The following is a 23,730-nucleotide window of genomic DNA, read 5'->3' on the forward strand; positions in this document are numbered from 1 at the left end:
TCATTTTCTGGTTGGATTGTGTTTTCAATAATAAAATATTTTACTGTTAAGTTTTAACAAAAGTGTGTATGTGTGTTTTTCACAGGTTTGAAGTGAGTTTCTGTTTCTTGTAAGCCTAATATTCACCAGTCATCTGCCCTGGATATAAGGACAATCCCAAGAGCTGACATTCACTGAGGCCTTTCTTTGTGACAGGTGCTGTTCTCTGTGACACACAGGTCTTTGCTTCCTTGAAAAGAGCAGTTTTTTATAAACACAATCTGCTTTTGTTATAAGCGTCAACTGTTCTGACTTAGTTTATGAATCCAACAGTCGGCATAAATCAGTGGCTCCCGCCATCCAGCAAGGCTTAAAGGCAAAGAAGCTGAGTTTAATTTGTGTCTCTGCTGGCTGAAAGAGAATTTAAAAGTGTCACAGGGCTCATGAGTCAGAGCAGATACTCTTCCAGTGAGACAAGTGTTCACATTTAACAATGACATCATATGTACATGTTGTTATTCACACCGAGAAACTCACCGCCAACATTCAGTTCAACCAAGTCTGCATAATGAAACCCTCAGACCTTAGCCTCATTGTAAGCAAAGGAGGACAATTACCACCCACTTACAATGTAGAGTTTTAGCTCCTGCACTGGTGCAAGCCAAGTGGACACAAGGTTTTCAGATTTATTAAACTCTCCTCTCAGGCTAGGATCCTATTTTCTGAGGGTTGATCCTATTTCCTGAGGTTCAGCTGCTGCAGCTGGAGCACCCATTGCTAACTCTCAGGCTCACACTGAAGCTGGCTTGGCAGGTACAGCGACAGCCTCTTGCAACCTGCCTTTCTCAGCTGAGGAGTGTGAGGAACAGTCTCCACCCAGCCTTCCCCACCTGCCTCCAGCCTCACTCTTTCCCTGCTAACCTCCTAGCTCTGACTCCACTGATTTCTTTTGTGGCCTTGGCTTTCTTTGGACTTGATGTGTGGTATATTTTCCTACAATAACGGAGCCTTTCCTCCTTGTTTATCATTCTATACCAGCTCAGCTTGGGGGTGGGGAGACATCCACAGAGACTCCTGCCAGTGGCTCTACCTGGAATACCTTTCTCTTTCTTTCTAATATTATTTTCCTACTCTTTGTGCCTCAAAATTCAGACTGAAGCCTTACGCCCTAACAGGTGCACTGTTTGAAGTGTCTTTGTTATAAATGGTATGGATAATGTGCTACAGGGTGACTCTCTCTCTCTCTCTCTCTCTCTCTCTCTCTCTCTCTCTCTCTCCCTCTGTGTGTGTGTGTGTGTGTGTGTGTGTGTGTGTGTGTGTGGTCATCATAGCCTGTCACTCAAGCAATGTTAGATAATTCTAGAAAAGGAGCAACCCTCTGCCCACTTCTCTCCTCCACCCTGTTCTTTGCCTTGGGTAGTGATGACCTGTCTCTTCATCTTTCCCTTTCCTCCATTCCATCCTCCCTCACAGACAGAGCCACTCAGACCACCTTTCCCTCTTTCAGTAGCAGCAGATATCTGATTGGCTGCTATTGTCATGGCAACCCACTCTCTGCTCCCCCTCCCTCTCTTTCCAGAGCTAGCCAATCTGCGTGTGGAGGTCCAGATTCCTCAGGCTGGGAAGGGCAGACTGGGGGAGGGAAGACTGTAGGCACATTTTGTGGTCTGCTTAAATTTGAATCCCAGTCTGGTCTGCTAAGGGACGCCTCTGAGTCTGAACTGGAAGCTTGAGGGTTCATGTGGCAGGTGGCAGTTATTATTGAATTTCAGTAAGGATGGCATTCTTCCTTGGCTGCACTGCTGAGGATGATGCCTGAAAGAAGAACCAAATGTGTTCTGAAACCCAAAGGCAGGCACGCTCCTGTCTCAGCCACTCCCAAGCAGCATAAGGTTGACCTCGCCTCCTGATGTAAAGTCAGGGGTTTGGAGATGTGTGTCCACAAGGGACCCTTGAAGAGCAACACAGGGTGCTGAGTACAGAGAAGCCAACCTGTGTGTCTTGGCTGTGTCAGGGGGTGGGGTGCAGGTGAGTGGTGAATGCCAGGGCCAGAGTCTCTGCTTAGTCTCTAGGACAGTCTATACAGTGAGCACATGACATGTGTGTTGTATGCTGCAGCCAACACTTTATTCACCAATGCTATTGCTGTTAAAAACTCATCTCAAGTGGCCGGGTGGTGGTGGCACACGCCTTTAATTCCAGCACTCAGGAGGCAGAGCCAGGCGGATCTCTGTGAGTTCGAGGCCAGCCTGGTCTACAGAGTGAGATCCAGGACAGGTTTCAAAACTACACAGAGAAACCTTGTCTCGAAAAACCAACCAACCAACCAACCAACCAAACAAACAAACAAATAAACAACCAAACAAACAAGCAAACACAAACAAAAAACAAAACCTCGTCTCAAAACTGGGCATGGCAATGCATTCCTTTAATCCCAACACTCAAGAAAAGGAGGGAGAGGCAGGTGGATCTCTGTGAGTTCGAGGCCAGCCTGGTCTACATAGTGATTTTTCAGGCCAGTCAAGGCTACCTAGCAAGACTGTGTCTCAAACAACAACAAGCAAAGAGAAAAAAATTCTCCTCCAAGTCTGAGGTAATTCAAAGTAATTTGTATGTTCTCAGTCTATGGAGTGGTAGATGATAAGGATCCCCAATGCCGATCGATACTCAACAAACCTTCTTTAAAATGAATGAGCCTCAAAGACATTTAAACATGTGAACGAAGGAAGTCTGCCACAGGAGGGACAGATGTCATATGATTCGCTCACACTAGGTGCACAGGACATGAAGCTTTATTGAACTGTGCAGGAGACAGGTTAGGGAAGGTGGATTTATGGCTGAAGGGATGAAAGGGTCCTGAAGATGGGTGGTGGCAGTCTGTATGCAACATGGTGGCTGTATAATGCCACCGAACTGTCTCCTTGTAAGTAGTTAAGAGAGTAAATTTTACATTTTTCTTACTTTATAACAAAATATTACACCCTTAAAAGAAAGGGGAGTGCAGCAAGGCTAGGTGGTAGTACTGGAGGACAGAGAATGCATGGCAAAGGGGCTTCCGAGGGAGAGGCACTTGGAGAGAATGTCTTGCTCCACAGGGCCCTTGTTTTTCCCGCTGTGCCTGCTGTCTGCAGCTGACAGGCAGTGTGTGAACTGTTGATGCATCTGTACAGAGGGTCCCCTCAGTCCCTGAGGAAAGCCATCACCAGTGACCCATTGATGCCCCCCCCCCAGGAATCCATCACATTTAGGAATATCCCTGGTGTAATGATCTCCAGTTTAATTTCCTACCTGTGGCTCCCTCTGGTTGGCTCAGGCTGCCTGAGTGGGCTGCGAGGACACAGTGGTGATAGGTAGATTCTGCAGAAGAGACCGAGCAACATGTTTTTGAGGGATGCCAGAGGGAAACCCTGTTCCCCCAGGACACCTGTGAGACTGGAGCCCTCACCAGTTCCTGGACCTGGGATTTCTGCAGCCTTTCCCTGCCATCTAAACCACCCTTCACGTGTGTCAGCTCTTCCGATGGAGCTGGGAACAGGCACCAAGTTCTCAGGGGGCTATTTTTAGGGTTCATCTGTTCTTCCTATTGCTCCTCTAGATTCCATATTCTCCCTCCTCCAGATTTGGAGAGTTAAAGATTCTTCAAGCCGTTCATCCTTCCCCTAGCTCGCAAACTGTGCGTGCACCCCCACCTCGCGGTACCACACCCTCTCTCTTGCCTCTTGGCCATGCTCACCCCCTCTGCTTCCCCAGCCCCACAGGCAGCGGGGGGGGGGGGGGAAAGCAGGCTCTTTGTCTGACATCATCTTCCACTCCCCAGCCTGCTAAGAGTTACTCACTCAGGCAATCCCTGCTCCACCAGAGGAGACTGTCCAATTGCCAAGCAACCCACTGTTAGCCAATCAGGGAGCTCGGAGGTGATGTCATGGCGAGAGCCCAGCAGTGGTGCTGATGTTGAGAGAAGCCTAGGGTACCACTAATTGAGGGAGTGAGAAGAGAACAGCTCTCTTTGGAAACCGGACTGCAGGTAAGTAGAACTGAAATGCAGATAACCGGAGGGGTTTTTCAAACAAAAGGAAGAAACAACAGCAGCCAGAGAGGGGGAGAGACAAGGGTTTGGTGTCTATTGTGCTGCTTGTGGTTCACTCAGTCGATTAAACTTTGTCAAATCCTGGGGGAGAAGCAGGGTGAGGCAAAATGATGGTGCTTGAAGAGGCGTGAGGGTGGGCTCTGGGCATCACTTTTGTTCCAGATGAGTGGGACATGTCGTGGAGGTTCATGTTATTTCTGCATTTAAAAAATGTGCTTTTGAGAGAAGAAGGTTTGTGGGAGCTGAGCTTCCTCGGAGGCTGCTCTGACTGAGGACCCTGTATTCGAGCTGAAGAAGCTCCGCTTTTGACATTCTCATCGGTTCTTTTCCTACTTGGTCTTTTTTTTTTTTTTTGGCATGGTCTTTTCTTTCTCCCCTAGCTCTGGGCAGTCTTACTTTTTTCTCTCTTGGCCTGAAGGAGAGATACAGTGAGATCATCCCCTCTCGCTTGCCCCGCCCCACCCTGAGGTCAACCTAATTCTAACTGGCTCCGCAACTGGCTCTAAGGCAGAGGATGCAGGCTGGCAGGACAGCCACACCCAGGTTCTCTGGTCCTCAACCAGTCACAGCCAACCCCCTTGGCGTGATCAGCTCACCACCCCAGCCAGGAGTTTTAGCATCCTTTCCTCACCCTTTTCCTCATCCAGGGATCCAGAGCTCTGATGTCCAGCAGAGATAGATAGCTGTGTCCCCACATGGCAGCACTGTCTTTGTTTTATTTCTCCCAAGAACACAGTTAGGTGTCTAAGAGCCTCATTGTCCTCAACCTGGACAGTTTTGGAGGATACCTCAGAGGCTAGGTCAGACAGCCTTAGGTCACCCTGTCTGAAGACCCCGGGCAGGGATACCCCATGTCCCAATACCAAGAGGATAGCTGATGGGATGACCTGGCAGTGACCTGCTAGAGTTGGGGGTGAAGGATGGAGATGGAATGTGTTGGAATCTGTCTCCCCTAAGGCTGGGGCCCCTCGGGGAGGAGAGTTCTCCCTCGGGTGGGTGCTTGGGTGATGAGATCATGCACCAGATGTGGAAATAATGATAGCGGTGGAGGGAAGCAGAGGCAGAGGGGGCAGGTCAATGCACAGCCAGAAGGCAGCCACGACCTCCCAGCCCCTGCCCTTGCCTCCAGCCCCCTTGCTCCCTGCCTTGTGGATGGAGCTATTTTCTCGGTCCTTTCCTAAGCTGCCCAGACTCCTCCACCTGGTCCTAGACTTCTACTTTTCCCCAGCTCCACCCAGTCACATCTGAAACAACTGGGAAGTGATTTGGGAGCTTTATCTGCTAGGAAGGTTTGTCACAGAGACTGCAGCCTTGTGGAAAGTGAGATCCCCATCACTGATGGCATTCGGGGGGAGCTGGACGACCACCCAGCAGAGAGATACTGGACATCTCTGTATTCCAGACCAGGGCTGTTGAACTGCAGGCTGAAACCTAACTAGTGGATAACAAAATCAATTTTGTAAAATGTAACTGATATTTGAAAAATAAAATTAGACAGAACAGAGTAGGAAAAAAAAAGACAGAACACACCCCTCATATAATGGCTACTGCTTCTTGTGCCTTTTTAGTTGTATATTTTTAGCTAGGTATATATTTGTGTGTGTGTGTGTGTGTGTGTGTGTGTGTGTGTGTGTGTGTGTGCATGTGTGTGTGTGTGTGTGTGTATGTGTGTGTGTGTGTGTGTGTGTGTGTGTGTGTGTGTGTGTGTGTTATATCCAAACCCAAATCCACATGTATGTTTCTGTCTTGGCATTCATATGCTGGCTCATGGCATAAAATCTAGCTTTTATTATGGATTCCAGGCAACAAATAGTTGAGAATCATTGGACTAAGTAACTTCTGATGGTCTCTTCCAGCCCCAAGCCTACACATTTATGGAAAATTCACTGGGATGAACATTTTTTTTTTTCAGTTAAAAAATTTTAATTGTAGTAAAATGTAATGAACACAAAAGTGACTATCTTCATTATTTTAAGTTGACAATGTTGTCCATGCAATGTTCCAGAATATTTTCATCCTGCAGATGTGAGACAGTGCACCTACTAAACACTCCTTCCTTTCCACCTCTCAGTGTGGCTCCACCAGGTGTCCCTTAGCAATGGAACCACACATTTTTTGCCTTATTTTACTTGGTATGCTGTTCTCCCATTTTATCCACATTGTGGACTGTGCGCACCTGCTCCCAGGTACCAGCTAAGTGATCGAAAGTTACAATGAAATCTCAGTCTTGTTTAACCAGAAAGGACGTTTATTCAGGGGCATGGTGTGCTCTGAAGAATTCCTAAAACTAGAGAAGTTTGACCGTATAGCATGCACACCCAGCACACTGCTGAACAGACATACCACAATTGCCTCTTTATTCATGATTTTGCTTTCCTTTGTCTCAGCTACCCAAGATGCATTACATCCAAAAATATTAAATGGGAATTTCCAGGGGAAAAAAAAGCAATTCAGGAGTTTGAAGTAACTTTTACCAATATCATGTTATTATTATTGTTTTATTTTATAATTGCTGTTGTTAGTTTTTAATCATGCCTCCATATAGATGCTGCTTTATTCTAAGTATACATGTGTAGAAATGGGACATGGTGTATAGAGAGCTCAGCATTGTCTCAGGTTCTAGATATCTAAGGAAGCTCTTGGGATGTATCTTCCGCAGATATGAAAGAAAGGAACTGGGAAGTGGGAGGGTCTTCTACTTTGGTTTGGATATATAATGAATATTTAGATTTCATTTTGGCAAGAAAGGGGTGGGGGAGAAAAGAGGTATCTAAGGTCTAAGTGAGGCTCACTGCCTGTCCTCTCTTAACTATCCCCATAAACCACATTTGCTTTGTAGGTGGGAACTGGGTTGGTTGATGCTTAAGCGAGAGGGACGGAGACGTAGAGATGTGGCTCAGTGGTGGAACGCTGTCAACCATGCACAAGACCCTAGGTTTAGTTGCTGGTGTTTAAGACAAAATGAAACCCGGCATCAAAGACTGGGAAACAGATCCAGAGAAGAAGATGGTTGAACAGCAAAGGCAGACACGTGGGATAAGGAAAACAGAGCAGCGGGAAGAGTAAGGAGAGGGGATGGTCTCTGTACCAAGCAAACCACATAGAGAGAAGGGGAAAAAAATCTACCTGTGTGTTTGATTTTAAACAACAGGATATTGAATGATCAAGATCATCACCAAAGCAAGCCTTGTTTGATTTCCCCCCTGAAACACAAAGATCCTGTCTTTGTGTCCCACTTGGCTGGGACTTCAGGATCCAGTCCCCAGACAAGCCACGGAAACTCAGACCTTCTGTGCCGGGTCCTTTCTGTGGAAGTGGTCATAAATCAGGCCAGCCACGTTCAGGCTTCTGCCCCTTCGGGTATGTCCATTTTCTCTGCCACACCCCCCAGCCCCCTACAGTCCACAGGGTCAGACACTAGGACCCTGTGGGAGGGACATGCAGCTGCCATGGATGGAAGAGGTTACTGGATTTGACTCTGTTGGATGAGGAGGCTAAGAAGACAATGTGCGTGTGTAGGGGTAGGGTGGGAGGGATATAGGGGTAGAGTGGAAAGGACATATGTGTGCGGGTAGATATGCATATCTCCATGGCTTCCTTCCTCCTGTCAGGAATAGAATGTAGATGCTAAAAGAAAGAAAGAAACAAACAAAAAAACAAAATAAACAAAACACCTAAATGCTTTTTAAAAATGGCATATTTTCTTGTTCCTTTGTTCCTCACCCCTCCCCGAGATGATCATCTTGTAAATGTGTGTCTGGTATCTGTACTGAAGGATTCAGGAAGGGTGAAATGATTATAGCTACATAATAAACTTAGGGACAGGGGAGAAAAGCCCTAGAAGGAAGTGCTGATAGGATTAAGTGGTAGACATCAGGAGTGATTGATTCTCTGTTCCTGACATGTAATGCTAAGGCCATGTGGCACTGTGTATAAATGTGTGCATGCGTGTGTGTGTGTGTGTGTGTGTGTGTGTGTGTGTGTGTGTGTGTACATACACACTGGGAAAATTGGGGTATACTATGCTTGCTATTAAACATCTGTATTGTTGCTGTTAGGAACGAGGTCACGAGCGTTGCACCATGCACAGATGCCCACAAGTGTCTTTGACTCCTTATCTACATCTGAGTCATACTCCCAGCACTCCAGCTAGCATCCCTGAATGGAAACTCCTGCCCTGAACTTGACTTCTGGCAGTGATTCTTCTGTGTGTATTGAACTGGGAATAAAAATAGCCCAAGATGTCCCTTCACAGTGCATGATTTGGGGCTGCAGGTTTTCCGGCTGTGGTTCCCCATTCCCATCTTGCCTCTCAGCATGGCTGTTAGAGCTCCGAGGCCTTGGCAGACTCAGATTTCCAGGGTTCTGCTGTTAGCAGGGCAATGTCCTCGAAGTGCACCTGAAGCTTCCTTCTGATAGCTGCTGTATCTGCTGTGCATTCTCAAGGAGCTCTTGACCACGAGCCTGGTGTCGCTTTCTGCTGGAGCCCTTAGACGCATTCATTGGGTGATTCAACAGTGAGTCTCCAAAGCCAGCCACTCGTACCATGTTTTGTCTACCAGCTCCCCTCCACTTGTCCTACTTGTCCCTGCTTGGTGGTGCTCTCACCTTTCTCCTTTAAGGATACAGGTTCTGCATGGATCTGCCAGAGGCGGGAAGAGCCCCAGCAGAACTCCCAGAGGCCCTCACTGCTCAGTTTCCCTCCAGCACCAAACAATCTGTGGCTGTTCCTGTACCTAAGAAAGACTTGGCATAGCATTCAATATTCAATAAATAGTGTGGAAAGAATGAAAACCACATTCATGAAAAAAATTAATTATCTCCTTTTGATTTTAAATACAGATAAAACACATTGCCAATCAGAGTCTTGGGACGGTAGGAAATAAGCAAGGGTATTCCTCTGTGGGACCATGATTTCAGCCCAAAGTGAAGATGTATGACAGGGCAGCATATGGCATCAGGACATAGAACAGTGTCAGCCTGGAATGGCCTCTTTCTGCACTCTTGTGGTTAGAAGAGCCAGGCTAGAATTCATTACATCCACGCCCACGAAGTTCCCATCTTGAATCTGCGCCAGAATCCCTATATTTGTCTTCTAGAACCCTTGCCAGAGACAGCTCTATTTAAACCACTTGGACACACATTAACTGCTGATCCCTCAGAAATAGTCCACGTGGGTTTCTAAACAGTCCAGTAGCAATAGCTGGGCATTTCTCATAGAGACAAAATACTTGTCTGCTCTGCCCACTGTGTGGGCAGTTTGAGACATTCCAGGGTTGGCCATGTCTCTCTGGAGCACTCAGCACACTCCTGTAGTTCCAGGTCACTAACTGACCTCACAAAGCCTAGAGCCTTGGTCCTGCCATAGTATCCTACAACAGCATCCCTTCTAGGAACCCATTTCTATACTGAGGGCAGCTCTGCAGACCCTGATGTGGACTATTGTCCCATTTAAGAAAGTGAAAGGGGCCCAAGACAAAGGAGAAAGGCTCACACACTGGAACCCAGGATCATATTCTGGTTCTTCCTCTACCAATAACTCACAGTGTAACCTCAGGATCCCTTGTCCCCAGTGAGCACAGGATTGATATCTTGGGCAGAGGAAGGGTGGGTAGCCAAGTGCAATACAGTATCTTGGTACAACCTGGCTTCTCACCAAACATGAGAGTCCTCATCTAGGCGTCACTGGGAGGTCTCATATGCGCCTTATGTGGAGCTCTCAGCCCTATGATTGCCTGTCTACCTGGTTTCTGATATCATGTGAAGGGCTCCATCTTTACAATTCACCTATTGCTTTCTTCTCTCTTCCAGCTAGGAGGTTCCTCTCCAGTCCACAGCCTTGACTCTGCCTCTTCACCATCAACCACATGCACTTAATTTGTTTCATTTGCTATGTCTGATTGTCTTCTTGGTGGCCTGGTTGCTTGGGTGCATGATATCACTCACATATTTATTCTATTAAATATGCTAGTGCAGTTATGTTCCCATACGCAGCCACTTAGATACTGGTACTGTGTGAGGATCAGTTTATAAATGGGACAACAGTGCTGGGTGTGACTCTGGACTGTGACTCAATCTAGGCAGGTTCCCAATACTTGAACCTGGCCATGGCTTCCAATCACCCCTCCCAATCTTGTCCCTAAGTTGGTACCACCAGACACACCTCTTGGCCATAATGGTAGATCCTGAAGACAGAAGATTTCCCATGAAACACACACCGACTCAACTCCCAGCTCAGCACCTTATGACCCATATGGCTTGGTGCAATCTACTCAACATCACTGAACTTCAATGTCCTCATTATCTTAGATTAAGTTGTGATATAAAATCTGTGACTCAGAGCCGGGCGGTGGTGGCGCACGCCTTTAATCCCAGCACTCGGGAGGCAGAGGCAGGCGGATCTCTGTGTGTTCGAGGCCAGCCTGGGCTACCAAGTGAGTTCCAGGAAAGGCACAAAAGCTACACAGAGAAACCCTGTCTCAGAAAAACAAAACAAACAAACAAAAAACCCAAAATCTGTGACTCTTCTGGAACAAAGCAGGCAGTCACCTTCAGCATCACCATCCAGCGGCTTGAAAATGGAATAGATAGATATAAACCCCTTCAATGGTGTGGAGGTGTCTGTCTGCCCTCTGCCTCTTCCTATTCTGACACTCAAGGCAGTCTGCAGGCAGCCCAATGGGTCCCCTGTCTTCTTGAATATGCATAAGTCACACTTCAGCACAGCCAAGTCCCAAGGCTTCTGCATGGTTCTAGGCACAAGGCGCTCGTGTGATATAATGCGCGCCCCCCCCTCCAACCTGGGCTGAGCTGTCTTCTTGATTTGGACAGCAGATACCTGAATCCTCTCACCACTTGTTACCCTGGCTCAGTCCCTGCAGCATGGGCCCTGGGTGGTCAGGAGACTCTCACTTTTGACCAACCGGTTTGTGTCATGCTCTGTGCAGGAGCCCAGAAACCACCATCCTGAGCCCTTGTTATACCTGTGGTAACTGTTGAGTGACTGTATCCTATTGGCCATTAGAGCTTGGTGTGCAGACAGCTTCCCGTTGTCTTCCTTACGGGGCTGCTGAAGGGCTAGGACTGGGAAGAGGCTTGGGATGGATCTGGGGTGTGTCTAGCGTGGGGGCCGCCCTCTGATGCTCAGATGCCCGATGTCATGGGTAACGTCTCTTCCTGATAGGTAAGCTCTGCCTCGCCCCTCTGCTGGCCACTCTTGCCCCTTCCTGCTGCCTCCATGAGTTCTAGTATTCTGTGCTCTGACCTGTGCACACTCCCTACTTCTCTTCCTGGCAGCTGTGGGCACACGCAGCAGTCCCTACCTCTAGGCTGTGTGCTGTTATGACAGGGTGACATGACCAGACCTAGGGAGCAGGAGCCACACCACAGGCGGAGTGCTGGGGGAGGTGGATTTGACTAGCTGCCACCAAGCATTGATGTCACAAGGTAATAATGGGGAAAGCCAGGCTCCCTCCTGTGCTTGCCACCCCCAGGGGCTTAAGGTTGCTTTGCATTGCTGTGCTCTCCAGAAAGCCTTGTTGCCTGTGGCATCGATGTAGCCTTTCTCAGAGTGCCTCACGGGTCTTGACTACAACAGAAATGACACGTCAGCATGAGAGTTTTGAGGGGTCCCCTGTAGCTCTGGGTCCATGTACACAGATTATACTGAGTAACAAATCAGGCCATGTGTACACACTAGCTGTTGAGATGTAGTGGAGGAATCATGGTTTTGTCATGTATTGAGACCATTGGGGCTGGCGCATAGCCAACCACATAGCAGGAGCGAACAAGTTCAAAATCAACCTATCAAAAGATTCTAGGGAGAATCCTTACTTGCATCTTCCAGCTCAGTGTCTCCAGGCATTCCTTGGCTTGCCGCGGCATCATTCTGATCTCTGCTTCTGTCCTCTCAGGACTCACTCATAAGCCCCACTTAGGTAGTCAGGGATGCTCTCCTCTTGAAGTTGCCAGTCACATCTGCAATGGTCCTTTCTCCACAGAAAAGCACATTCATAATGTGATGGTGTGTGCACACTGCTTATTCAACCCAGGGCACTGGATGGGCTTAGAAATGTCACCTTATTTTTCTGAGCCTTGACATCTTCATTTATGAGAGAGATTTTCTACCCCTCCAAAAGGCAATTGAGAAACTTGGAGTGAGTGCGTAAGAAAGTGGAAGTTCTGTGACTGTGAGTTTTTAACTGTGCAGGCTTGAACCTCACAGGACTGAGATCTGTGACAAGTTCCTTGCCACTCTGTCAACCTCCCCAGATCCCTGCCCTAGTCTTTCTTCTCTGGCTTTCCAACGGTTTCTAGTTCCCATGACTCATAGCCCAGATTTTCCCATATGGAAAGCACTTATGTATATATGTGAGAAAAATTCCCTCCCACCTCCAGGCTAGACTGGCTTTTTCTGTGTCCTTGGGACCACGAGGGACAAGTGCAGACATCTTGCTTCTCCGTTCGCCACTAGAGAAGAGCTTCTAATTCAGAAGTTCTGGGTCTGGACCCTTCAGAGCTTTGTGACCCTAGGCAGGTATCTTAACGTCTCTGAGCTGCAGGTTCTTCACCTGAATGCAAACATGACAGCGTCTGCCTTGTTGGCACAATGTAGGTTCGTGGAAAGATCAACTGGGAGAAAGCTGAGAGCGTTTTATGTGTGTAGGATCTTATCATTCCAGTCCAGGCTAAGGACATGCCTCCACACAGCTGCATCACATTTTCTTCCCCTTCTCCTCGTTCCCATCTCTCCTTCTGATCCATTAACCAGGGTCCTAGTTCCCTGCCTCCCCTGGCCGATGTTTCTCACCTAGTCACTCTACTTCTCAATTGCTCTGGACCTGAATGAATGCTGGTCTCATGATCAAGGACTTTGTCCTCAGGCACCAGGCCTATCTCCATATTCAGGGATTCACTGGTACCATCAGGACCAGCCTGACACCATGGAGAAAAGGCCTATTGTATTGGCAGAAGAAAGCTCTGGCAGGGTCTTTGGCTCGAAAATGGACAACAGAGCCCTCTAAGGGCAGCTGGGTTTTGCTGCTTCAAATCTGTGCTCGATTACTTTCTCTGAGTCTTGAAAAACGGGGGCAAAATCCTTACTTGCATGGCTGGCGAGAGCCATCTTGACGCAAGGGGCAGAGGAAGGTTGTTTCTTGGGTTCTGGGTGCTGGGTAAAGCTTGTGCTGTTTCACAAGCGCAAGTCTGTGCAGAATGAAGACAGTGAGTGTAAGGTTTAGGTGTGCAGAGCGACAGGGTGAGATAGCACCTGTCATCAACTCTCCACTAGTCTAGTTCTGAGGCTGGAACTAGACCCACGGCTCCCCCAGGACCTCTCATCTACACCAGCCTTGGCCCTGGGGGGGGGGGATACACTCACCATCTAAATAACAGGATGTCAAGCCTCTGTGTCTCCTGAGGATGAAGGAATGTAGTAATAGCCTCTTGGCTCACACCACTCTCCACTGGCACAGAGACCATAAAGGTGGCCAAATACCAAACAGTCTCCTTGCCAAGCACTCACCGCTGGTCCTCAGTGGAGCCCTGTTCCCTCTCACCTCCCAGGTATTCACAGGTGCTCCTTTCTTGGCCTTTCTGTCTTCTTTCTTGACCTTTCCTTTCTTCCTACATTGTCTTCAGACCCAAGATGGTCTCACATACCCATGCATGTCCCTGGGCTGACATCCTTATCATGATGGTATGCCTAAGTGTGCGTTTCCCCTTGTGGTCCAAGGTCAATTTCAGTGGAGTCAAGGGACCAAGCTGGTAGGTAGCTCTTGGAGGACAGGGAAGTAGGAAGGTATCTCAAAGCGGGTTTCACGTCTTCTGCCCTCTTCCTACTCAATTCCTGTCAGAGTTGGCTGGAGAAGGTCAGACAGATGTCAGATTTATAGACATTTCCAAGCAATTCCTACAGAGGACTTGCCGCTCCCCTTCACCCTGACCTTGGGCCAGGTTATTACACTGTACAGGGAGACAGACAAACACCCCGAGGGATGAAGTTGGGGGAACCCATATTTACATGCTCAGAGGCCTTGAGTCAGTTGTGAAGGGATCCTTGGTGTGTGAACTGAATCTTCCTGGGCAGATGTGGAGGAGGGTGAGTGGGGAAGTGAAAGCTAGAGACGGGAGGGCCTGGAGGTCATGGCAAATACAGTATCCCCAACATTCCCTTGGTGCTTAAAAAGGCCTCTCAATGAGGACTCTTCTCTCTTCCTTAGGGTTGTGATTGTGTTCTGAGCCAGTAATAAACACTCGCTGTGACTTTCAGTCAACCCAACCACCAGATTCCAGCCAACATGACCCTTGCAGGTAGGTGCATGCACCAATCAGTGATGAACACTATAGCATAAGCCATTTCTCTCTCTCTCTCTGTTCATGTGTGCTGAGATGCATGTGTATGTATGACACATGTTTGTGCCTGGCATACATGTCTGTCCACATGCATGTAGAGGTCAGAGAAGAACTTCAGGTATCATTTCTCTGGACCCATTCATCTCGTAGTTTATAGAAAGGGTCTTTCATTGGCCTGAGGCTTGTTGATACGGCTAAACTGACTGGCCAGTGAGTGTCAGGGATCTTCCTGTTCCAGCCTGCCAATGGCTTTTACATGTGAGTGCTGAGAATCGAAACTTGGACTTGCAAGGCAAGCATGTCACCAGCTCCCCAGCCCTCTTCCTCTGTGCATGTGCCCTTACAGATGCCTAGAAAGACACGGTGGAAAGGCAGAGGCGAAGTCACGTCTGGGTGTTGGGTGGGATCACAGCTAAATTCTTCTTCCTCATTTGCTCATTTGTGCACTGTTTAAAAAAATTTAATAATATCCCTATCATACTGTTGAAATTCTGCTTCCAGGTTTCTAAGAGAAAATGAGCACTGGCAATGTGGGATTGGTACTGAGGGAGTCTTTCATGTTCTGCAGAAAACAGGGTGTGGTGGGGGAAGGGAGAAGGGCTGGCAGGGGCCCCCAGGATGACCTGTGGTGGCCTGCAGGGAGACTCCTGGTGTCAGGCGTACATTTCCACTCTGTGGACAGTCACTCCCCTGGTTTGATTTCTGTGTTGGGAAGGTTTGAGGAGACTCCCAGTCTGACTCCCTCTAGAGTGGGCCTGGACCACAAGGAGAGCAACAAGGAAGCTCCCTGTATTAACTGCTTCATTATTATTATTATTATTTATTTTTTATTTTTTATTTTTTTGGTTTTTCAAGACAGGGTTTCTCTGTGTAGTTTTGCGCCTTTCCTGGATCTCACTCTGTAGACCAGGCTGGCCTCAAACTCACAGAGATCCACCTGCCTCTGCCTCCCGAGTGTGCCACCACCGCCTGGCTTTTTTTTTTTTTTCTTTTCTTTTTTAAGAGCTGAGGATCGAACCCAGGGCCTTGTGCTTGCTAGGCAAGCGTTCTACCACTGAGCTAAATCCCCAACCCTAACCGCTTCATTCTTTAGGTGGCCATGTCAAGTCCTTTCAGGAGAAAGAAGAGTCATGGACCTGGTCTGTCCTTGGGTGGAAGTAGGAGATGGAGATCAGGGACCAGGGCAGGGACTGCGCGCCTGGGGTCTTTACTAGAGGGTACTTTGCTTTTGGTATCCACAGAAGAATGGGATCAGCTGTATAGTTGGAAGGTCAAATTTCAAGCCCAAGGTGGCCCAGGCTTCTGTACTTTGGAGCCAGAAAGCCTGGGTTGACTCACAAAAGTGCTGGATTCTGGGCCTGGTGGGCCCATCTTCACTGGCTCGCTCTCTTGTAGCCTACAAGGAGAAGATGAAGGAGCTCCCACTGGTGTCTCTGTTCTGCTCCTGCTTCCTGTCCGATCCCCTGAATAAATCATCCTACAAGTATGAAGGTAAGTGGGAGCTCGGCTGGGAAAGGAAAGGGTGGAGGCTTCTGTGTCCTGTGTTTGTGGGTGCCCTCCCCCGTTGACCCCCATCTGGTAAAACTGTCCTGGTCATAGTGTGTCTTCTTTCCCAGAGCCTGAGGGGTCTGAGCCCAGGGGATGTGGCCTGGAGTGCCGGGTATCGGCCAGGGATCTGGAGGCCCTTCCTGAAGCACTTGCTCCTAGGGTCCCTTTTGCACATTCCTCGAATAAATTGACACCCCAGAGGATGCAAGGGCAAGCCAGACACAGGTTCTGAGATTCTTCTGTCCATAATGACACAGAACAAAAATGAAAACTTGGTGTGTTGAGCAGGGTTTCTAGGGACAGACAGAGATGTTCCTGACAGCCCGGAAGTGGAAAGAACACTTCCTGCCTGGTGACAGTGGTACTGTCAGAGTCCCCAGACCCTGTCACAGAGTACTGGATGGCCACGCTCTCACCAGGAGTGGTCAGGGGACAGACAGGTCATCTCTTCATTTCTGGTTTCGAGGAAGGGATGGGTTCGGTCTGTCGGTGAGAGCGGCGGGCGTGCGGATGACCTGAGACTGTTTTTTCCGTTTAGGCTGGTGTGGGAGACAGTGTAGGAGGAAAGGTCAAAGCCAGCGGAAAGGCAGTGCTCACTGGAGAGAAAGAAGAGAAGAGGGTAGGCGGGAGCCAGGGGAGAGGTCCACAGGCCATCAGAGGGACAGGGCAAGGAGGGGCTGGGGGCGGGCACGGGGTGAAATGAACCGGTGTCTGTCACCAGCGAGGAACAACAGCAGCTGGCATTGCCTGCAGCTGCTGTCACCAATCACAGCTCATGGGATCCTTGCCCAGGGATCCTCAAACCTTACTCTGTCAAAGCCACTGGCCTTAGGGTCCAGTGTTCAGGATCCACCAGACCCTAGTCATTGGTGTGCCTTGGGACCCCAGCTTCCCTGTGTCTGTGTGCATGTGTGCATGCTCGTTGGGGCCCCAGCTGCTCCTCGGCAGGTGAGCAGCCCCAACTCTGCCCTTTATAGCAGATACGGTGGACCTGAACTGGTGCGTCATCTCTGACATGGAAGTCATCGAGCTGAACAAGCGCACCTCCGGCCAGTCCTTTGAAGTCATCCTGAAGCCACCCTCCTTCGATGGGGTGCCCGAGTTTAACGCCTCCCTCCCCCGACGGCGAGACCCATCCTTAGAAGAGATTCAGAAGAAACTAGAAGCAGCTGAGGAGCGAAGGAAGGTTAGCCCAGCCCTTTCTTTCTTATCTCTCTTCCTTTCTCCGGTGGGAGCAAGAAGGAGGAGGGGGTGGTGTCTCTGAGGCGGGGTCGTGAACCTGAGACGGCACCTCCTGAGTGCTGGGTATAGAGTAAGACATTACTTGAAGGTGACCGGACCACAAGTGTGCACTGGGTGAGCTTACAGTTTGCTTAGTGTCACATTCCTCTCTGAGCCGGCCTTCTATTCAACTTCCCTGTTTCCCACCCATTCTCATGGCTCAACTCAGATGCCATTTTATCGCGAGCATTTCTGCATCTTAAAAAAACAAAACAAACAAACAAACAACCCCCCCCCCCAACCTTTCTCGGTTGAATTCTTGTGGTCCCTCCCTTTACCTCCAAGGCATTTATCACATGCAGGTCTGGGTTTCAGTTATCTATTAACATGCACGGTTATTTCTACTAGGCTGTTTGCTGCCTTCCCAGGCGCCTGGAGTTGTGAGTGCCTTGAAGTTAATATACGATTACTTAGTATTTGTGAATGAATGAGTGCAACAGTGAATGATGAAAATGAGATAAAAGATTTAGATGCTATTTAGAAAAGGGCTAATAAAGTCAAAGATGGTGGAAAGTTTTGCAGGGGTCCCGTGTCATTGCTTCCTACTTCTGGGCCAGAGGACCAGGTTCAGGGATGGACCCCATCTGGGAGTGGCACTGTTAAGTCGCGACGGTAGAAATCCACCCTGAAGGGTCTTCCTCTTTCTTGTGCTCCCCTAGTACCAGGAAGCGGAGCTCCTGAAGCACCTAGCAGAGAAACGAGAGCACGAGCGAGAGGTGATCCAGAAAGCCATTGAGGAAAACAACAACTTCATCAAGATGGCAAAAGAGAAGCTGGCCCAGAAGATGGAGTCTAATAAGGAGAATCGGGAGGCCCACCTGGCCGCCATGCTGGAGCGGCTGCAAGAGAAGGTAAGCGGTCCTGGATTGGGCAGGAGGCTCCTTGCGTGGCAACACACGTGACCTACGCATCACTCTGGAGGAAGCAGCCTCTGCAGGAATGGAAATGTTTCCATCAGGCAGGGTCCTCGTCGTTCTAAGGGTATGATTTGGGAAGTCACAGGCAAGAAGCACACGCCATACTTTGGGTGGCCTCGGGGGATTTTCTAGAGTTTTGCAATTGATATTTCTCACTGTCTCAGGAGCTTGCTTGCGCCCTTCTTTTCGAGAGAAAGCCTGTCTAATGCAAGTATCTAAGGAGAGACATATGTCTGCACATTCTGGCTTCATCCTTGAATGGGCAGATTTGGCTTAATGAAAGATGCTAACTTGAGCATGGCTCTGAGCCAGGGGCACAACAAGCCTGGTTGCCAGTAAAGCAGGAAAAGAGGATTCTCCCCACAGTTCTCGATAAGGGCCAGAGAGTAGTAGGCTTTTCCAATAGTCTGCCTTTGTCAATTACCAAAGTGTCACCTGCATATGAGAGGCGTGAGAGACTGGGGTCAGTCCTCCATGTCTTTCTTTGGAAGACATGCTGGCCTCATTCTCTGAGTCCCAGGCTGCCTCAGTTTCTCCTGCAGCTCCTGGGAAGCTTTAGCTCTGTGTTTTATTTCCAGGAGCCGCCTGCTGCGCGGTGACTCCCGGGACCGATCGGTGGCCTCGTCCCATGGTGAGCAGCGTGGTCCTTATTCCTTCCCGCCTACCCACCTAGAACCTCAGGCCCTTGGCAACAGTTACTAGAAATAATCTGGCTTCATTCAGGGATGAGAGCTGCCCAGGTTCTGGAGCTGGCCAGTAGGTGGCAGCCCCAGGCTCTGTCATTCAATTCCACAGGGACAGCAAGGCTTCTCACTCTTTCTGCCTCGGGGGGGGAGGGGACACGATCTGGGTCTGACTTTGGGCTTCTCTTGTTAATGATAGATACTGTAGGAAAACCTAACATTGCCTTTTCTTTTTGATACTGGGTCTCATGTAACCAAGGCTGGTTTCAAACTGACTATGTAGCTGAGGATAGCCTTGAAATTCTGATCTTTTTGCACCCACCTCCCAAGTGCAGGGATTACAGGTGTGTGCCATCAAGTCTGTTTTATGGAGTTCTGGGGATTGAACCCAGGGCTTTGTGCTTGCAAGGTAAGGCACTCTACCAGCTGAGCCATAGCCCCAGCCCCAAGACAAATTCTTGAAGAAACAACAGTTTGGATGGGAGTGTTAGAGGCTTACAGACCCAACCTAAAACAAATTACCAAACTAAATTATATTAGAGCACTTGAAAGTTTGTTTACAAAACACTTGCATTTTATCCTAGTACAGTCACCACAAGTCTATGAGACAAACAGGACAGGTGTCATTCTTAGTTCAGATGAGGAAACCATTCCAGAGGTCAAATGATTCACTGAGATTCACACAGCACAGTAGAGGTGGCCTTGGCTACTTTTCAGCTACAAGTGGCCATTTTCTTGCCCGTCTCAGAGAGAATATCTTAGTATTGTCTCATGACTTTTCATCAGCAAGGGGTTCGTCAGAGACCAAGCAAGCAGAGGCCAGAAATCTAGGGCTCTGCATACCAGCTCCCTTGAAAACAGAGGTGGAGGCAGAGGCGAGGTCATTTTTGGAACAACAGCTGTGTACTTCAAGTAGGTGCTGAGAATCAAGATGCCAGATCAGACATTTGAGAGGACATCTTTAGTCTGAGACCTTGGTTCCCCACTCATAATAACTCTCAGGAGGAGGCAGGAGACAAGGTTGAGAGCTAGGTATGTGGTTTTTCATTACATCTCTGTCCAAGGACAGGGGCATCTTCAACATCAACAATGCTATCTATGCTAGCTCTTGTGTGGGTAATGACCAGAATTCACAGGCATTGAAAACCCAGCCCAGACTTACTGTCTGGCTCTCTGGAGGCAAGGTCTGAGGAACTGTGGGCTCCAGGTCATGGGATACACACCAGAGTGTGAGAACCAGACATACCGCTTCTGGCTTTCAGCCTGTGGAAATTTCTAAGGCCTCTGGAGGGGTAAACTTGTAGGTGAAGATGTATCTCAGGAACCTTGGTGGCCTCAGTGGGTCTATTCTAAGTTAATTTGTCATCCAGATGTGGGAACACCAGGATCTGGTAGGGGGATCATTGAGCACCTGTTAAGGACCATTTACCAGAGTAGAGTGTCACAATAGGGACTGGGAAATAGAAATAAGAAAAACACATGTTTCTGACCTACAAGGACCCAGGTATTTGTCTAGTGAGCTGAAATGATGTGGAGGGCAGGTGTGGCATGGCCCCATGAATGGACCCTTGTTACAGAGTTTTGGAGGTGAGCCAGCTGCCCATTCTAGTCCCACTGGAAAGATCCAAGAACTTGAGTCCTGGTTAGATAAGACAGTTAGTTAAGGTCACACAGCTGGCTGGGGTCACACAGCTGGCTGGCGTCAGGAAGGCAGATCTTGTCTTTTGGGTGAATTATGCAGGTCACACAGGTGCCTGGGGGTGAGAAGGTAGATTTAGTCTTTTGGCTAGATTATGTTATGAAGCAGAGCAAATGAAGACTGTCTCCCAATGCATGTAAGGGAGGCCATTGTCTGGTGTCAAACACTATTTCCTAACAGTTCTCTGTCAGTACGTAACTTGAGAAGCCTCCTGCAGTTAGCGGTTTAAGACAATGCTAAAGAGATGGGAGAGAAATAACGCATCTGTGATGCATCAGGGATGCTGGCAACGGGCTGATTCTTTTCCCATTCCCCTTAAACTGGCTGTACCAAGTAGCTCCTTATCATTAGTCAAGCCAAGTGACTATTCCAAGTACCAGAATGACCAGTAGGGGTAGAGAGAGCCTGCAGTGTCATGGAGCCCCTGTGATGTGGATCCCCTACAGGATGTGAGGACTCACGGGTCCCTGGGCTCAGTAGGCTTACAGACCTGTGTCCTTCACTTGCCTCCTTCCACCCCTCTCAGGATGCCTTCGTCGACAGCTCCGCTCCGCCTGTGGTCACCATCCTTTGCTTTCCATTCTCTTGTCCTCTGGCCTCCCCTGGCAGCCTTGTGTGACCTGCCCTTGTCCCTCCCTTCCTTCCCAGGACAAGCACGCAGAGGAGGTGCGGAAGAACAAGGAGCTGAAGGAAGAGGCCTCCAGGTAAAGCCCAGAGGCCAAGGAAGCTTCCAGGACAGCCAGACGGCTCCCACAGCAACCTGGTTCCAGCAGCCTTGGCTGCTGGCTGCTCTCCCAGCACTGGGGTTTGGGGGGTGGGGGGTGGCCAAGGGGCGTTTCCTCTGCTTTTGGTGTTTGTATATGTAAGGATTGACCAGTGAAGCCATCCTATTTGTTTCTGGGGAACAATGACGGGGTGGGAGAGGGGACAGAAGGAGAGAGTGTGGAAAGAGAGGTAGCGATGAGCCCATGGACATTGTGACACTGTCCACTGACTGAAGACTTGGGCCAAGGCCCCCGCTTTTCACGGCTCTGCCTGGACATCCAGCCTCCAGGTTCTGAGTGGAGAGAAGATGAGAACCGAGGCAAAAATTCAGAGTGAAGGGCAGAGTCCAGGTGGGGTAATGGCTGCAGGGCCAGCAGGACAAACCCATCTGGATGGAGTGAGACCCGCCCTTCAGTGGGTGGTACAAGGTCTGTGTGTGTGTGTGTTAATTGTCATCTTTTGATCATCATGACCAATGAAACATTTACTTCAAGTCTCCAGTTTCTTTATTTCCTGAATTTTCTCATTGCAAATGGGTAGAATGTTCTAGAAATTTGGCTTCCCACCTATCTGATGGCAGGTGTCTTTTAAGTTTTCCATCTAAGTATCCAATGTGCTGAGTGAGGTGGGTTAGTTCATGCTAGGTGCTGGAATGATTAGCGGTTTCCTTTTCTCTCTCCTTTTAAACCCCTTTTTGTGGGCTGTCCCTTAGTGACCGAGTGCATCAAAATGATGAGAAAGGAAATGGTGCCTTCCCTATCTACAGACTGACATCTTATTACACTCCTAAGGATTCATTGTGAGAGGGAAATTTTTTAGCCCATGTCAGCTGCTTTAACAAAATACCTTAGACAGGGTAATCTATAAACAACACAAACTTATTGCTTATAGTTCTTGAGGTGGGAAGTCTAAGATCAATGTGGCTGGTGAAAACCTATTTTCTGCTAAGAAAATACGTGGTGCCTTCCTGCTGTGTTCTTCTGTGGCAAAAGAGTGACAGAGCTCCGCATAGTTTCTTTTTTAAGAGCATTCATTGCATTCATGATGGGGAGAGACTGCTGGCTCCATCCACCACTTGATACTCTTTATTGGGGGATGAAGTTTTAGGGGGGCAGCAGCGTTTAGACAAAGCAGAAATCCTCACCAAGTGCTTGGGATTCTAGATCACAGAACACCAGTGAGGGAAGGTATTTTTTATTAGAAGAAAGCAAAGGGCCATATTCTCCAGGACACTAGACTGGGACTGCAGGGGACCTTTCTGACTCTTCTGCAAACAGAAACGGGGCGGAGTCTGTATGAACCAGATCCCAGGGCATTTCCACATCTTGCCTTATACCCTGAGTAGTTTTGTTAAGCTTTGCAAATAAACTCTTTAGTGTTGCCTCAGTACTCTCTTGGCAGTGCTGCTGTAGGTGAGCTTCCAGATAGGGTAGGATAGCTGGAGGATCAAAGGTGGTGATGATGATGGTAGTGGTGGTGATGATGGTGGTGGTGGTGATGATGATGGTGATGGGGATGATGGTTGTGATGATGGTAGTGGTGGTGTTGTTGATGATGGTGGTGGTGATGATGATGGTGGTGGTGGTGGTGATGGTGGTGGTGGTGATGATGATGATGGTGGTGGTGATGATGGTTGTGATGATGGTAGTGGTGGTGTTGTTGATGATGGTGGTGGCGGTGGTGGTGATGGTGGTGGTGGTGGTGATAGTGGTGGTGGTGGTGGTGGTGGTGGTGGTGGTGATGGTGGTGGTGGTGATGATGATGATGGTGGTGGTGATGATGGTTGTGATGATGGTGGTGGTGGTGTTGTTGATGGTGGTGGTGTTGTTGATGGTGGTGGTGGTGGTGATGGTGGTGGTGGTGATGGTGGTGGTGGTGATGATGATGGTGGTGGTGATGATGGTTGTGATGATGGTGGTGGTGTTGTTGTTGATGATGGTGGTGGTGGTGGTGGTGGTGGTGGTGGGTGATGGTGGTGGTGGTGGTGGTGGTGGTGGTGGTGGTGATGATGGTGGTGGTGGTGATGGTGATGGTGGTGATGATGGTGGTGGTGGTAATGATGGTGGTGGTGGTGGTGGTTATGGTGGTGATGCTAATGGTGATGCTGCTTGCAACTCATACTTTTAGGCAGCTCCAATTAAATGCCTGTTTTCCAGACTTTCACCCATTGATGACCTCATTCAATCTTTGTACCAGCTGTAGGAGAGAGTTGTTTTTGTCGTCCCTTTATGCAGACAAAGAAAGTGAGGCATGGAAAGGATAAGTCGTCTGCTCAAATTCCCACACATAATAAGTGGGAGAAGAGGGCTTGTTCCCAAAGTCTTTATTTTTAGCCAACCCACAGTACTGCTTTCTGGTGCACCTAAACTAGACTGTGAGCCCCCAGTCAGGGTTTTTCTCAGACTCAGTTGTGACTCA

General features: G+C 48.8%; 1 protein-coding gene and 1 long non-coding RNA gene across 7 annotated transcripts; one reads left to right on the forward strand and one right to left on the reverse strand.

Annotated features, from left to right (window-relative positions):
- Positions 1–1,303: 1,303 nt before the first annotated feature.
- On the reverse strand, positions 1,304–3,743 carry LOC118591154. Its single transcript, XR_004945905.1, has 3 exons — positions 3,713–3,743; positions 3,268–3,336; positions 1,304–1,794 (listed from the first exon to the last, which is right to left on the reverse strand). It is a non-coding gene; the product is annotated as an uncharacterized LOC118591154 (long non-coding RNA).
- A 149-nt stretch (positions 3,744–3,892) lies between these two features.
- Stmn4 (stathmin 4) lies at positions 3,893–21,805 on the forward strand. Of its 6 annotated transcripts, XM_036199265.1 has the most exons (8): positions 3,896–4,003; positions 14,287–14,377; positions 15,815–15,910; positions 16,506–16,586; positions 16,945–17,153; positions 17,908–18,099; positions 18,744–18,796; positions 21,196–21,253. In XM_036199265.1, the coding sequence occupies exons 2-7, from the start codon at positions 14,365–14,367 to the stop codon at positions 18,762–18,764; spliced, it is 612 nt and encodes a 203-aa protein (XP_036055158.1). In that variant the 5' UTR covers positions 3,896–4,003; positions 14,287–14,364; the 3' UTR covers positions 18,765–18,796; positions 21,196–21,253. The 6 variants fall into 6 exon arrangements, with proteins under 6 accessions (XP_036055156.1, XP_036055161.1, XP_036055159.1 ...); XM_036199263.1 differs by lacking the exon at positions 18,744–18,796 and having other exon boundaries at positions 3,893–4,003; positions 21,196–21,805; XM_036199268.1 differs by lacking the exon at positions 16,506–16,586 and having other exon boundaries at positions 3,893–4,003; positions 21,196–21,805.
- Positions 21,806–23,730: the final 1,925 nt, after the last annotated feature.

The sequence above is a fragment of the Onychomys torridus genome, chromosome 9 (genome assembly GCF_903995425.1).
Source record: "Onychomys torridus chromosome 9, mOncTor1.1, whole genome shotgun sequence".
Classification (NCBI taxonomy): domain Eukaryota; kingdom Metazoa; phylum Chordata; class Mammalia; order Rodentia; family Cricetidae; genus Onychomys; species Onychomys torridus.

Coding starts and splice junctions, on each gene's coding strand:
- Stmn4 (XM_036199263.1), top strand. Junction 16,587..16,944: donor GAGAGAAAGAAGAGAAGAGG/GTAGGCGGGAGC, acceptor TGCCCTTTATAG/CAGATACGGTGGACCTGAAC. Junction 17,154..17,907: donor CAGCTGAGGAGCGAAGGAAG/GTTAGCCCAGCC, acceptor GTGCTCCCCTAG/TACCAGGAAGCGGAGCTCCT.